General features: G+C 37.5%; 1 protein-coding gene across 2 annotated transcripts in view; it reads left to right on the top strand.

The window, feature by feature from the left end:
- Window positions 1-13,762, top strand: part of arb2a (ARB2 cotranscriptional regulator A) — a 150,232-nt gene that overhangs the window by 332 nt on the left and 136,138 nt on the right. For both annotated transcript variants that reach the window (XM_087794663.1, XM_087794661.1), the window contains exons 2-4: window positions 134-258; window positions 1,199-1,300; window positions 4,377-4,477. In XM_087794663.1, the coding sequence (XP_087650789.1) occupies window positions 165-258; window positions 1,199-1,300; window positions 4,377-4,477 (297 nt within the window). In that variant the 5' untranslated portion in view covers window positions 134-164. The remainder of the gene's footprint in view (window positions 1-133; window positions 259-1,198; window positions 1,301-4,376; window positions 4,478-13,762) is intronic.

The following is a 13,762-nucleotide window of genomic DNA, read 5'->3' as shown; positions in this document are numbered from 1 at the left end:
ACAGCGTTTGTTCCTGTTTCACGTTAAACGTCTGTTTTAGTTAAAAAACAAAAACAACTAGTGTACACAGACACAGCTTTAGTGAACTAATATATATTCAAGTGAAGTTATTTTTGTTTTCTTTCTACGACAGATGACCCCTCCATGTTGGGAATAGAAAACTCATGCGAGCTGCTGAGCCAGCTGTGTTGGTTCTGTTGATCACCATGGCTCAGGTGGCTGGACAGGAGGACAGAGAGAAGACCACTGCACTTAAAGGTAAACACATGTCATGACATCATATCACCTCCTCTTGTGTACTGTTGACAGTCACATTGGAAGAACTGTCAATAATAGTGAAGCTAGCTAATCCTGGTTGAAACTTGAAAGTATCTGAAGGTGTCTGTTGTTTATGCTGTAAAGTAAAATAGTGGACTTAAACTGCAACTCAACCTAAATATTAAGGAATGTATCTCTTCCAAAAAGACAAAAGTAATCTTCCTTTTTACTCCGCAGATGACAGCGAATCTTATCAGTGACACACACAGTCGAGTGACAATATGTTATCTGATATCATTTAGAGCTTTATGAGCAGAAACATTTCTTGAAGTGATTTCTTTTCATTCAGGTCTTTATGCAACAGAAGTCTATTGGAAACAGATGCACATTCGTTAATTTGATCTTTAGGGGTCAGACGTACGTGCTGCTTGAACTCCGATCAGTCCAATGTTTTTCTTTCGTTCCTTATTTGTTGTAACGTCACATGACGTTGAGCGTCCGACGGTCGATCAACAATGGCATGTGTTTACCAGAGAAAAGTGTTTTTTGCATGTTGTTCCTCCAAAACACAAAATATTAAATTCCAAACTAGCCTACGTGTTTTGAATTAAAGGAACTATATTATGCGAGACTCACTTTTTCAACATTTGATTGTATGTGATAGTTTAAATTGTATTTTTCTACCTGATCTCAACCTCTGTCCAAATTAGTCAAACGAAATATTGCATATGAAAACTGTTAGTCATTGTAAAAATACAGTATATAGCCTCTAAGGCTTAAAATATCAATGAAGGGCTAAATATTGTTAAGATTGTTATATAAGTACAACTGTAGTCTACCTTGTGTCAGAGACCAACTTGATCTCAACATTTGTTTTACTGCATAATCGCATTGTGAAGACAAGACTAACCTTTTTTAAATTCTACGCTTTTCTCTTCAGACTTGCTTTCAAGAATAGATTTAGACGAGCTGATGAAGAAAGATGAGCCCCCGTTCACGTTCCCCAAAACACTGGAGGAGTTTGAATATACTTTTAATAAATGTAAGTAAACACACTGATCTTGCTTTTTTTTTACATACCGTATGAATCTTTGCATGTTTCTTTTTTACTTGTTTCTTGATCTAGCGCTTGCCTGGTGGGTTTTTTTCTCTCCATTTTTTAACTTTCAGTAGCTTGTTTTTCCCAGTTTCTTAACTCTAGATCCTCCTTGATCTAATTTAAAGAGGGTGAACATATAACGTATAAAACCATAACCTTAAAATATTTATTAATTGAATATCTACAATAACCTTTTTAGTTTTTACTGATCGTATCAATGTTGCCAATTCCAGAGTCACAAATCAAGTCATAATCTTTATTTAATTAGTCAATAGAAGTTTCCTGATTAGTTCCTACATCCATTTAATGTCCAGCAGCCCTTAAAATCAGCAAACCCATATATATTCGATTTAATATAAAACATCGCCTTTTAAACTCTTAACTTGATTCATTAATGTTATTTAAATGTATTTTATTTTTTAACTGTGTTTTAACTTAACATTTTAACATGTTATTTTATGGAAATGGTATGTTTCTTGTTTTGAATTGTTGGACCATTGTGCTATTTTTAAAATGTTTTATTTTATATAAAGCACCTTGTGACACTTGTCTGAACTGTGCTATATAAATACAATTATTTTTATTATTATATATTTATTGTGGCTCACAGGAACTGTGGTCCATAAAAGACATTTTGCTTTAATTACTTAAAGCTAGTTTCTTTTTAGGTTTAATTCATAATCAAAGCTGGTCTCAAAAATATTTATTGTATCAAACCTTTTTTTAAACTCTGCCCGATCAAGCCAGGTGGAAAGAAGGGAGAAGGGGAAGTTGAAAAGCTGTTGGCTCTCAGTATTCCCCTGTACCGTCCTCCTCTCTCCCTCTGTTCTCTGTCAGTATCTCCACTGCCTGTCTGGCTGCTTGAGTAGGGGGACATGTTGTGTACTCTACGGCCCGTCAGAAACCTACTCAGCCTGACGGAGAATTTGCATAACGCTGCGGTGCCTAAGAGCAGAGACATGGAGACTTACCCACCATCATGCCACCACCCAGCATCCCTCAAGTCCCAGCTCACCGTCCCATGGAGGAAATAACCCATCAAGTCTTTCCTCTCGCTTCTCCTTTCTACGCGTCTCTATCCCTTTTTTCGCCCCGGCGAGACAAAAACACACACATCATATTCTCCATACATACTTACCCCGACTCCATGCATCGTCACACTCCACTCAGGCCTGTTTTTGAAGGATAGCATTTCTATTAAAAACACGGCGGCCCTCGGGCGTCGTCTTGCTCTCCGCCGTGGCGGCTCGCAGGCGTTTCTATAGCTGTACCCGGGTTACCTTTTGGCCTAGACAGGTGGAACAAAAATGTTAATTTGACCATGTAATGATGTGAATACAGACACGCGCTGTGTACAATAGTTTGCTGGCGTCTTAATCACTGAAGATGATGGCTTCATCTCACCAGCCCTGCGGTTTTCCATTACTGGAAATCCAAGGTTATGTACACCTAATTAAGCGGCCAAATTGAGAACAGAATGCTAATTATGACAGAAAAAGAGGGGAAAAAGTTGAGGAAACGGTATTCCTCGGAGAGGATGCGTTGGGGGGGATGCTAAGTAGCCAATCACATTCCCCAACCACACACACACACACAAACACACACTTGAGCGCTTCCTTAACACCCATACCTTTCCAACTGTAGGATTTCATTATAGCTCCTCTCTTCCTTCTCTTAGGCGATGGTGTTTAGATCCTCAGCCCTTCTCGAATGCATAATTGATTTTCTTCAAGGTAGTTTCCTGCGCATAACTTTTATCCTCCTTTACTTCTCACACTTATCCACCTCTTCCTCACAGGCACACAGTTTTTTTTTTTAATGCAACATGATGACAAGCATAGATTAGCATTACGTGTCGTTTGGCAATTTTCTCGCTGGAAAACCAGAAGTGTATTACAGCGTTTCTTTAAGTGCAAGATGGATAAAAGTTTCAAAGTAGCTGCAGTTTAGAGGAAACGTTTGCATCCGCGTGTGTTTTTTTTTTTTAATATCCAAAAGAGGTTTCCTCAGATTGTGAAATAATTGAGAAAGTATATGAGAGCCCCCTGGCTATTTGGGTTAAGTACCTGCACTTTTCAGTGGGTTCATCACATCCAGATTCGCAGTCATAAAGGTCAAAATTAAATTTACCGGGGCTTAATGTTTTATTGTGCTGCAATGTCAGGAGGAGGATCGATGGGCTCATTGCTAAACCTGTAAAAACCTGGTGGCTCGGCTGACTCACAAGGGCAATTGTTTATTAAGGCGCAGAGCGGCGCCGCTTCTGAACAGCTAAATGGTCTTATTACTGTTTTACATCGGATCAAACTTGGATGAGTTTACATTTCTCGATAAATTACTTGTTTTTTTTGGATTAAGCCAGTCTATGAGCCAGAACGGGGGCGTGTCGTCTGCTCATAAAAAAAATGTTGCTACAGACCTTTTAAATTGCAAACTCTTGGATAATATCTTGTTATCTGTTTCACAATATTATACAAAAGGAGTGGATTTAATTGACTATCTCTCTGTGTGGGACATGTTATTAGACACCTTTCTTGGTTGATGCTTTTGGGAAATGTTAATAAAAATCTTAAGCCATGTAGACTAGAAAAAGGAAACACAAAAAGTGAAGGTGGATATTTAGGTTTATAAGCAAAACAATCTTTCTAATGTTAATTACTTGAGACACTTTTCAAGTCATTAATTTATTTTCTACCCCTTGGCCATATCCCAGCTGCCTAGGGCGAGAGGCACGGGACATCATAAATAGGTCACCAGCATATCTTATGGCTCACAGACACACACAACTATCGACACTCACTTAAGGACTCACTTAAAGTCCTCATTTAACCTCTGTTTGTCTTTGGACTGTGGGAGGAAACTGGAGTGCCTAGAGTAAACCTACGTAGGCACATAGATGCAAACTCCACACAGAAACTATGCCATTTTTTTTTACTGTGAGGCCGTCATGGTAACCACTATGCAACTGTGCACCTCAGGTATTAAATCTAAATGTAAGATTTATTTGTGTGTACTGCAGTTGGGCAGCTCAGGCATATAACAACTGGAGAACCATTTGTGTTCAACGCTGGCGAGGACCTTCACCGCTGGAATCAGAAGCGTTATGAAGCTCTTGGAGAGGTACTGTACTTCTTTATTTTTACATTTGCTCGTATAAATGTCTTTCATATATGGGGAAACATCCCTGCTCGTCTACACTTTGAACCTGAAGCTTCACCGCCGCAGCAGGTGTGGCACCGTACTGCAGGTCTGCATCAGATTAGAGGGGAGATTTCACACATTTTTTAAAGGTCACGGCCCACAAAGACAGACTGACAAGTTTGATTTCACCCTAATCGCTTGGACGTGTTCAGCTGATTTACTATAGTGGTTCCAGGTAAAATATAACCCCATTGATATTTCAACTCTACAGCGAAAAATGGACTCACTTCTGAATTTCGGAGGAAAAATGTAGTCGGTACAATGTGTTATCCGAGGACACGACCCAAGAGCTTTTTCTCTCTCTGTCACAGTGTCTGCTATTCCTCTGACGCTCTTCTTTTCTGAATGAGAGTTTGTTAACTTACTCGAAAACATCTGCTCGCACTGAAGCCAGTTGCAGGAAGTTTGTGTAAGACTTCCCTCGATGTTTTGAAGGAAGGAATTCAACAGAAAAGTTCTGTGTTAGAGATTTATCTGAGCTACTTCCACTTTCATTTATTATTCTTGAAAATTGATAGTTTTGTTGAAGTTTGTTTTACACTGATTTTCGTGAACATAAAAAGTAAATAAATCCCAGTCTGCTAATGTACAGTGGTGCGAAAATTGTCCCTGTTTTCTTCTATATTTTTTCCCAATTGAGTAGATGGATAGATGAATAGATAGATGGATGGATAGATGGACAACACAAGTGAGCACGAAATGCAGTTTTTAAATAAAGTTTTTTCGATCTTAAACTGTTTTTCACAGGTTAAAAAAACAACAAAAAACTATGTGGCTCTGCTGGAAAAGTAATTGCACCCTAAACCTAATAACTGGTTTGGTCATCCCTTTCAACAGCAACTGCAATTCAGTTTTGAGTCCCTTTACAATGATGTGGAGGAATTTTGTCCTACTCAACTTTACAAAATTGTTGTAATTCAGTCACATTGGACGGTTTTTGACCCTGAACTGCCTTTTTAAGATTTTGCTACAGCATCTCAATAACATTCAGGTCAGGACTTTGACTAGATGCCTAAGATTTTTTGTTTCATATTTATTTATGTTTTCTTGAACTAATATTGAATTATTTGTTCATGCAAAACAAAAGAGAAGAGAGGGGCAAACACATTTCAAGTCCATTTCTGTATTTTAGTAAAATCCATTTTTATATATTACTACGAAATAACATTACTATAATACTTGTAAAAAGGATTTGCTCAAAACATTGTGGTTGTTAAAATAAATTAAAATTGTTGACCTAATCAATGCAAACACTTTACTATTAATTCTTGTAGATTATGTTGATTTTCTTTTCAGTATAATTTTTAAAAAAGTACTTTATTGTGGTATTAAGATTGGACAACATCTGAAATAAACACAGTGTTAGGAATTCTACTCACTTTTTGGAATAGTTATAGTTAAGATAAAAAAATATAATCTAGTATTACTGTAAATTGTTAAGTTATGTAATGTTTTTCTAATAATTAAAAAAAAATTAAATGTTTTTTCTCCATCTCTACCACTGACAGTGTACCATTTCCTAGATTTAAACCCTATACACTGTATGTCATTTAATCTTCAAGAAGCATCTTAAGACCTATTTACTTGTGCAGTCTCTATGTTATTTTGGTCTGTTAAAGTATGTATTTCAACTGTGTATTGTTTTGATTGTTTAAGCGCTTTGTGACCCTGGTCTGTGAAACGGCGCTTTACAAATATAAATAACGTTACTTAACTTAACTTAATTCTGGACTACGGTTGCATGGCTCTTTAATAGCGGCATGTCTGACAGTAAAAACTATAAATATAGATATTTAAAAAGAGTATTAGCAATAATATAATAAAACAAAAAGACGTTTTAGAAACCAAAATTATATGTTTAAGTATTTAACTCCTCTTTTATTCTCTGTGTTAATAAATTAGTTAAATTAGTTTAAATGTTATGGGCTTCTTTAAATTAACCTAAAAGGACATGTGATTTTCTAAAATTCATGGGTAGTTCACACAAAATTAGTTCAGGATATATCTAATAATCTTTGTCTTTATTCATGCCCCCCCCCCTCTATGTTGCTCTTAATTGTTGTGTGGATTCTTTGATGTTCAAAGCAGAGTGATAGACCTGTTTGTTGTATTTCTTGGTTTTTTTTTGGTGCAGGTACATTTATCTCCTTTGAGAGTCAGCCTTCTGTAGAGGCTTTTTTGTCTCCTCCTTTCTTTCGCTGGCTCAGACTCTTCTTGCCAACATCTGAGAAGTCATGCAAATACACATTTGGCAAAGCAGGCAAAAAAAACCAAACGGTATTTGTTGAATTCAGACATCCAAGGCAGAATACACATTTTGAGGCGGCGAGTGTTAATCCGACGGCGCCTTTTCTTATTTAATTTTTCACGTGATTAAATAAATAAGTAGCACTTCTTCTTTAGAGTGAAAATGATAAACTTGTCACAGACATAATTGGTCTGAAAAGAAGTGTTGTCAGTGTGCGTTTCAGAAGGGGAAAAAAAAAAGTCATTGTTTATATTTAAGATGTTTACAAGCACAAAGATTGTGATTACTTTTAGATAAATGTGCGCACAGGTAAAGCTAGGTCGAGGCCGCTATTCTTCACGATCCGTGTCAAACGGGGTCACAAGAGGGATGGTAGCGCTTTTAAGTTGTTGGTGTATTTTAAGGAATATGACACGTAACCCTCTTAAGATTACCCTTAAATACCCGATCTTAAGCGGTGGAGGAGCCAGTTCAAATATCATCCGTTTCAATGTTTTGTGGATTTTTGTCACTCTTTGAAAAATGTTTGACCTAAGTAAATCATGGATCATACATTATCATAAAACTGCATTAATATATTGACAATAAAAAGCATATAACAAACGCATATACATGACGTAAGTAAGTATGTATAAATATAGGATCTTCTGTAAAAAACGGTTTTATTGTTAAACTTTATTGACGGTCACGCTTAAGAAACAAATAAATAAATCAACAATAAAACGAACCTTTCTGTTTAAAAGAAAACACTGTTTTGTTTGTCCATCCAAGTTGTAAAAAACGTACCTTACAAAACCGTATGCTTGCTTTGATGACTTCTTTGTCAGTCATCGTTGTGACCCCTTGTTTTTCCAAGAGGATCTATGGATTGATTCACGAAGTGAACACGCTGATGACTCGCCGTGACCACATTGTTTGTACAGGAACCCTCCGCGAGCTGTCGATACACAAGTTGTCGACGCCGGACCACAAGAGCTCTCTAAACAAAAGCTGTTGATCATTAATTGATTGTTGGCTTGTTTTAAAAATGATAATGAGCTTACACTTAAAGTCCAGTCTAGACTGTGCGACACATTTCAATCTAATGAACAGGCTTCACACAAAAATGTATGTATACAATACTATGCAGTTTGTATATGTATGTATACGTTTTCGGCAGGTGTAAACTAAAAATGCTTTAAAAAAAATGTGTGTTTATAGTTTATTTTCATCAATTAACAAAATGCAGTGAATGAACAGAAGATGAATGTCAATCAAATTCATATTTAGTGTGTTACCCTTTGCCTTCAAACCAGCATCAATTATTTTAGATACACTTGCACAGTTTTTGAAGGAGCTGGGCTGGTAGGTTGTTCCAAACATCTTGGAGAACTAACCACAGATCTTCTGTAGATGTTTCTCAGATCATTCTGTCTCTTCATGTAATCCCAGACACACCCCATGATGTTGAGATCAGGGCTCTGTGGAGGCTATACCATCACTTCCAGGACTTTTTTATGCTGAAGATATTTCTTAATGACATTGGTTGTATGCTTGGGTTTGTTGTCCTGCTGCAGAATACATTTTGGGCCAATCATACGCCTCCCTGATGGTATTGCACGATGGATAAGTATCTGCCTGTATTTCTCAGCATTGATGCCATTAATTCTGAGCAAATCTCCGAGTCCATTTGCAGAAATGCAGCCCCAAACTTGCAAGGAACATCCACCATGTTTCACTGTTGCCTGTAGACACTCATTATTGTAACGCTCTCCAGCCCTTCTGCGAACAAACGGCCTCCTGCTACAGCCAAATATTTCACATTTTGATTCATCAGTCAAAAGCACCTGCCGCTATTTTTTCCGCCCCCCAGTTCCTATGCTTTCTTGCATAGTTGAGTCACTTGGCCTTGTTTCCATGTCAGAGGAATGGCTTTTTGGCTGCAACTCCATTCCATGAAGACCACTTCTGGCTGGACTTCTCCGGACAGTAGATGGGTGTAACTGGTTTCTACCACTTCTGAGGTGATGGCACATCTTCCGATTTCAAAGGGAAATAAGCTTGATGTGTCTGTTATCTGCTGCACTAAGTTTCCTTGGTCGATCATTGCGTCTACGATCTTCAACGTTGTTTCTTCGTGCTTCTTCAAAAGAGCGTGAACATCTTGGAAAACCCCAGTCTGCTTTGAAATATGTGTCTGGGAGAACCTTTTCTCAAGCAGTGTAACTACCTTGTGTCTTGTTGCTGTGTCCTCAGTCTTGCCATGGTGTATGACCTTTGACATGAGACTTCCACAACCTCAGCTTGGTAGCAGAGTTTGGCTGTTCCTCACCCAGTTTTTAGCTCCTACACAGCTGGATCTTTTTCACTCAATGACTGTGTTTCAACCTACTTAAGAAATTGATGATTATTAGCACCTTGGTATAATTGGTTGATACATAATCCTACAAAACCCCTGACTTAGTGCAAATGTACCTATAAGATACTGATGCTGGTTTGAAGGCAAAGGGAAGTAACAGTTAATTTTAAATTTCAAAACTATTTAGTGATTTTTGTGATAATGATAATTAAATAATGAAGTGATATGAAGGTGTGATGATGGTTGATGTTCAGACTTGAGATTGTCGGTCCAGTCTCATCCCAAAAGCGTCACCTTTGTTCCTAAAGTTATGCTTCTTTTTCCCCTTCAAATCCTTTGCTGCCCCTTCATCTTCTCGCCACCTCGCTTTATCCATCATGGTTGAGTAATTTGTATGGCGCATCGTCAACCTGCGTCGGTGTGTGCGCACGTGCACGCGCATGCATGCGAGGAGGAGGGGAGGGCGACAACTGTATTGTCAAGACACATCACAGCACCAGATGTCCAATTTGCACTTCAGCCTCGTCTGAATGAAGAGACGGATAGAAAGAGGGAAAGCAAGAGATGGCACCATCTCCTCAGAGGAGACGGAAATGCATTTTGTGTTTAGCAAATTTGTGAAATCTTTTTTTTTTTTTTTCACCCTCAATGGTGCAATGATTTATGTATTTACTGTATCTGCATTTTACATAATGGATAGGAAGCTGTGATTTCAGTAGGCAGCAGTAGAAAGTACACATGCATATATATTTTTTGATATGGTTATGTTTTCTTGTGATTATTATTATGATTGTTGTTCTTTACTGTATGTGTGTAACATTTTGAGCGGTTCAAGTCATATTAGTCCGTCTTAAAAAGTACAATATAGTTGTCAACCAAGTTTTTAAAAATAATAATGCATTTTAATTTAACAATTAATATTTTTTGATTATTTTAAAGGGTTGTTCAATTTAGGGAGTTTTATGTTTTGTTCTTAAAGCTTGTACTTTATTCTAGGGGTGGGACAAATCACAATATTTGTTGACCATATTGTATCAATGTTTTTTTTTCCAATTATATTTTAGTTTCAAATCATATATATATATAGTGTATGGTCTAAAAAGGCGCTTTACAAATAACCTTTCCTTACTAACTTACTTACTATAAAAGACAAGTTACATTTTTATTTAGAATTAACATGCAAATATTCACAGCATTTGTTCCTTTTTTGTGTTTTAATTCAACTTCTGGCCGCTAGATGGCAGCGGTCAAAGTAAACAATGAAATCCTGTGAGAATAAGAGGATACAGTTGACTGCAACAACTTAAACAGCTGATGCTTGGGCTTATTTTGGTTAAAAAACACAATGAAAGTCATGTTGTCTGTACATTCTGCAACAGTAGAGTTAAGTACTATTGCAATATTTCAAATATATCCTTGTTCCTACAGTATCGCAATATATTGCTTTGTTGACCCAGTATCGTGATACGTATAGTTTTTTGCCAGAATCTTGTGATTACACACCTCTGGTAAATACCATACATACATTCAGTGTATTGCCAAATTGTTTATCAATATCCCAAATAAATCATGTGAGATCCCGTCATTGACTGAGAACAAGAGGATACAGTTGACTGCAACAGCTTTTAAAGCTAAATCTTTGGCATATTCAAGTTAAAAAACCAATGAAAGTCATGTTGTCTGTACATTCTGCAACACTAGAGTTAATTAAGTAAGTAAGTAATTTATATTTATAGAGCGTTTTTTTCAGACCAGGGTCACAAAACGCTTAAAAAATCAAAACAATACTCAATAAAATAGATACTTAAAAGATCACAATAACACAGAGAACAACACAGAAGTTTCAGAAAATCAAGGAAAAGCCTGCACAAATAAAAATGTCTTAAGATGTTTCTTAAGTCAGTAGACTTCTATTGCAAAATTTCAAATGTATCCTTGTTCCTACAGTATCGCAATATATTGCAATATATAGCTTTGTTGACCCTGTTTTGTGATGCGTTTCGCCGGAATCTTGCCATTACACACATCTAGTAAATACCATACATACATTCATTGTATTGCCAAATTGTTTATCAATACCCCAATACTTTTGCATATATTCACAACGTTAATAATTAAAAGAAAATGTACAAATAAAGTCAAAGATCAGACTCCAACCACTCTTACAGTTATGTGTTTACCCTCCGTCTAATTGAATTACATTCAAAGTTGACCATATTCTACAAGCTGCCGCTGTCGGTCAGAAGTGAACACCAGTGTCCACAGAACAGCCGCTGCAGTGCAGCAGTGCAGCAGTGCAGCAGGGTCACCCTCGCCTGTGTCGTGTCGGTCGTAGTCTAATTCCTCTGATTTGGTGATGAATCTCTCTGATATAACACGGGCATAGGTTCTGGCCCAGATGGAGCTCTATTAAGCTGTTAATAAATGAGGATTCTTTTCTGCTCTGCCCGCATCTGTGGAATGGCAAGCACTCACAAATTTGTAAACACGCACACACACCACACACACACACACACACACGAAGACACAATATTATAATGAAGTAAAGCCAGCCAGATGGCTGAATTAGAAAGCAGTCTCTCGTTTTCTCCATATCTCCTCCTTTCTCTCCCCTTTTTTTTCTCTCCCTGACTGTCTTATATTGTCGGCTGAATCTAGTTATCTCTCTCTTTTCCTGTCATTATTTCGGGCGGTGGATGGTGGCTCTTGTCATTGCCGTCTTTTTATGGGGTGTTGGACCCCGTCAATGTGTCCTTAAGCAAAAGACAGAGGCGACACACATGTGGGTATATGGTACTATGTAGACTTGTTTACCTTTCCTCTCTAGCCTCGTAATTAATTGTCATTTACTTCCTTTTTTTTATATTTAAAGACACCTACAGTGTTTATTTTATAATTTCTGCTGCTTCTTTGAGTCTAAACCATCTTAACCACCAATCCAAGAATATTTTATTTCAGGAAAGTATCTCCCGGATGAATTGCACCTCTTAGAAAAACTTTCAGTAACTCTTAGTATCCAAGACGGATTGACGTATCACATGTGCAGCGAGTTCTGGTTTTAATACCGCTTTCTGTTGCGACACGAGGCCACCTTAAAATAAACAACCTTTCTATTGCCTAATGCACTCTCTTCTTTCCAGAAGCCCTGTCTCCGAGTGTGCCTCGCCGTTGCCACTGTTGTTGTGTTGCATTGTTTGGGGGGATTTTCTTTTCTTTATTTTCATCTGCTATTCTCTGCCGCCGTACGAATGCTTCCCTGTGATTCGACATGGAGCAGCTCTTACAGTTTCATTATATAAATACCTTTGATGTCTCTCCTTGCTTCTTAGTTCCGAAGGCTAAGTGGCTTTTTGTGGAGGGCTCTGGACTACAGAGACAAGGGGGTGTCGGAGCTACATGAGCCATTGTGCTGCCGTCTTGAATATATTTGTGCAGATATCTCATATTACAAGATAAATGTCGTCTTTCTTTAAACTAAATCCTCCATGAAGCCTTTAATGTGAGCGTGAATAATTTAGCTCCAGTTAGTTTACAGTTTGGTGAGCTAGGCTGATATATGAGTGGTAGGTTATAACATTTAGATACTGAGGAATGCTCAGAATGATATTTTGGAAATAAAAGGAATTAAGAGAACGCTAATTGTTAAGAATAAGCAACACTTCTCTTATTTAGTTGATGCATGAATAATTAATCATTCACATTCTTGCAATTTTAGAATGTTGTTTTTTTTCCATCTTCAATTCCTATTCCTAAACCAGATTGAAGATTATATGTTTATATATATCATTTTATTAAATGTTACTATATCCTGTACTCACCCTCACCCCCCCCCCCTAAAAAAAGGTTGTTTTCAATTTTTCTTTCTTGTTTTTTGGGGGGTGGGCTTTTAAATTTTTTTTTTTTTTTCTGGTATATATTTCGGAAAAGTGCAATAAAGTGAACAATTATTTAAATTAGATTTCATTATTTACAATTACCTTGCAAATGGTAACTCTTGTTTGTTAATGTTTGTGTTTCAATTACACTTCCGGTCGCTAGATGGCAGCAGTCATTAAGTCCTTCGAAGCTACAGGAAGAACTGCATTTCCTATTAAAGTCATCATAGACATTTGGCTTTCAGTTCTCGTCATTAAACCAAAACAAGTGGAGCAATATCAAGATGTCACCCTTAATATCATCAAAAAGTGTATTGGAATATATCCTATTGAATGGTATCGTGTGCTGAAGTCTACATTTTCTGTAGATGTCTCTGTTTGCCATGTGACGTGGCAGGTGCTGGGTGTCCCCACCTCTCGCCCCAGGCTGCTAGGATAGGTTCCACCCACCCCACTACTCTGATAAGCAATTAAGTGGTAGGAAATTATTGAAGACAAATAAAGCTAATTAAAAATCATAGAGAGTTCAGGCTTTGTCATTTATCTGTAAAGTGGATGCAGGTTTGTTTTATGAGATACAATATGAAACAGTACTTCTAGGTCAGGGGTCTCAGACTTTTGGCCCGCAGGCCATTTGCAGCCAGTGACATGATATTCCGCGGCCCCCCGTTTGCGGTTGAAGTTTTTATGAGTGCAGATGGAGCAAGGGACTCAATTTTTGACACGCCGTGGGCGGAATTACG

Source organism: Callionymus lyra, chromosome 1 (genome assembly GCF_982586985.1).
Source record: "Callionymus lyra chromosome 1, fCalLyr1.hap1.1, whole genome shotgun sequence".
Taxonomy (NCBI): domain Eukaryota; kingdom Metazoa; phylum Chordata; class Actinopteri; order Syngnathiformes; family Callionymidae; genus Callionymus; species Callionymus lyra.
The sequence above is the reverse complement of the archived record's forward strand: the minus strand, read 5'-3'. Positions and strand labels throughout refer to the sequence as shown.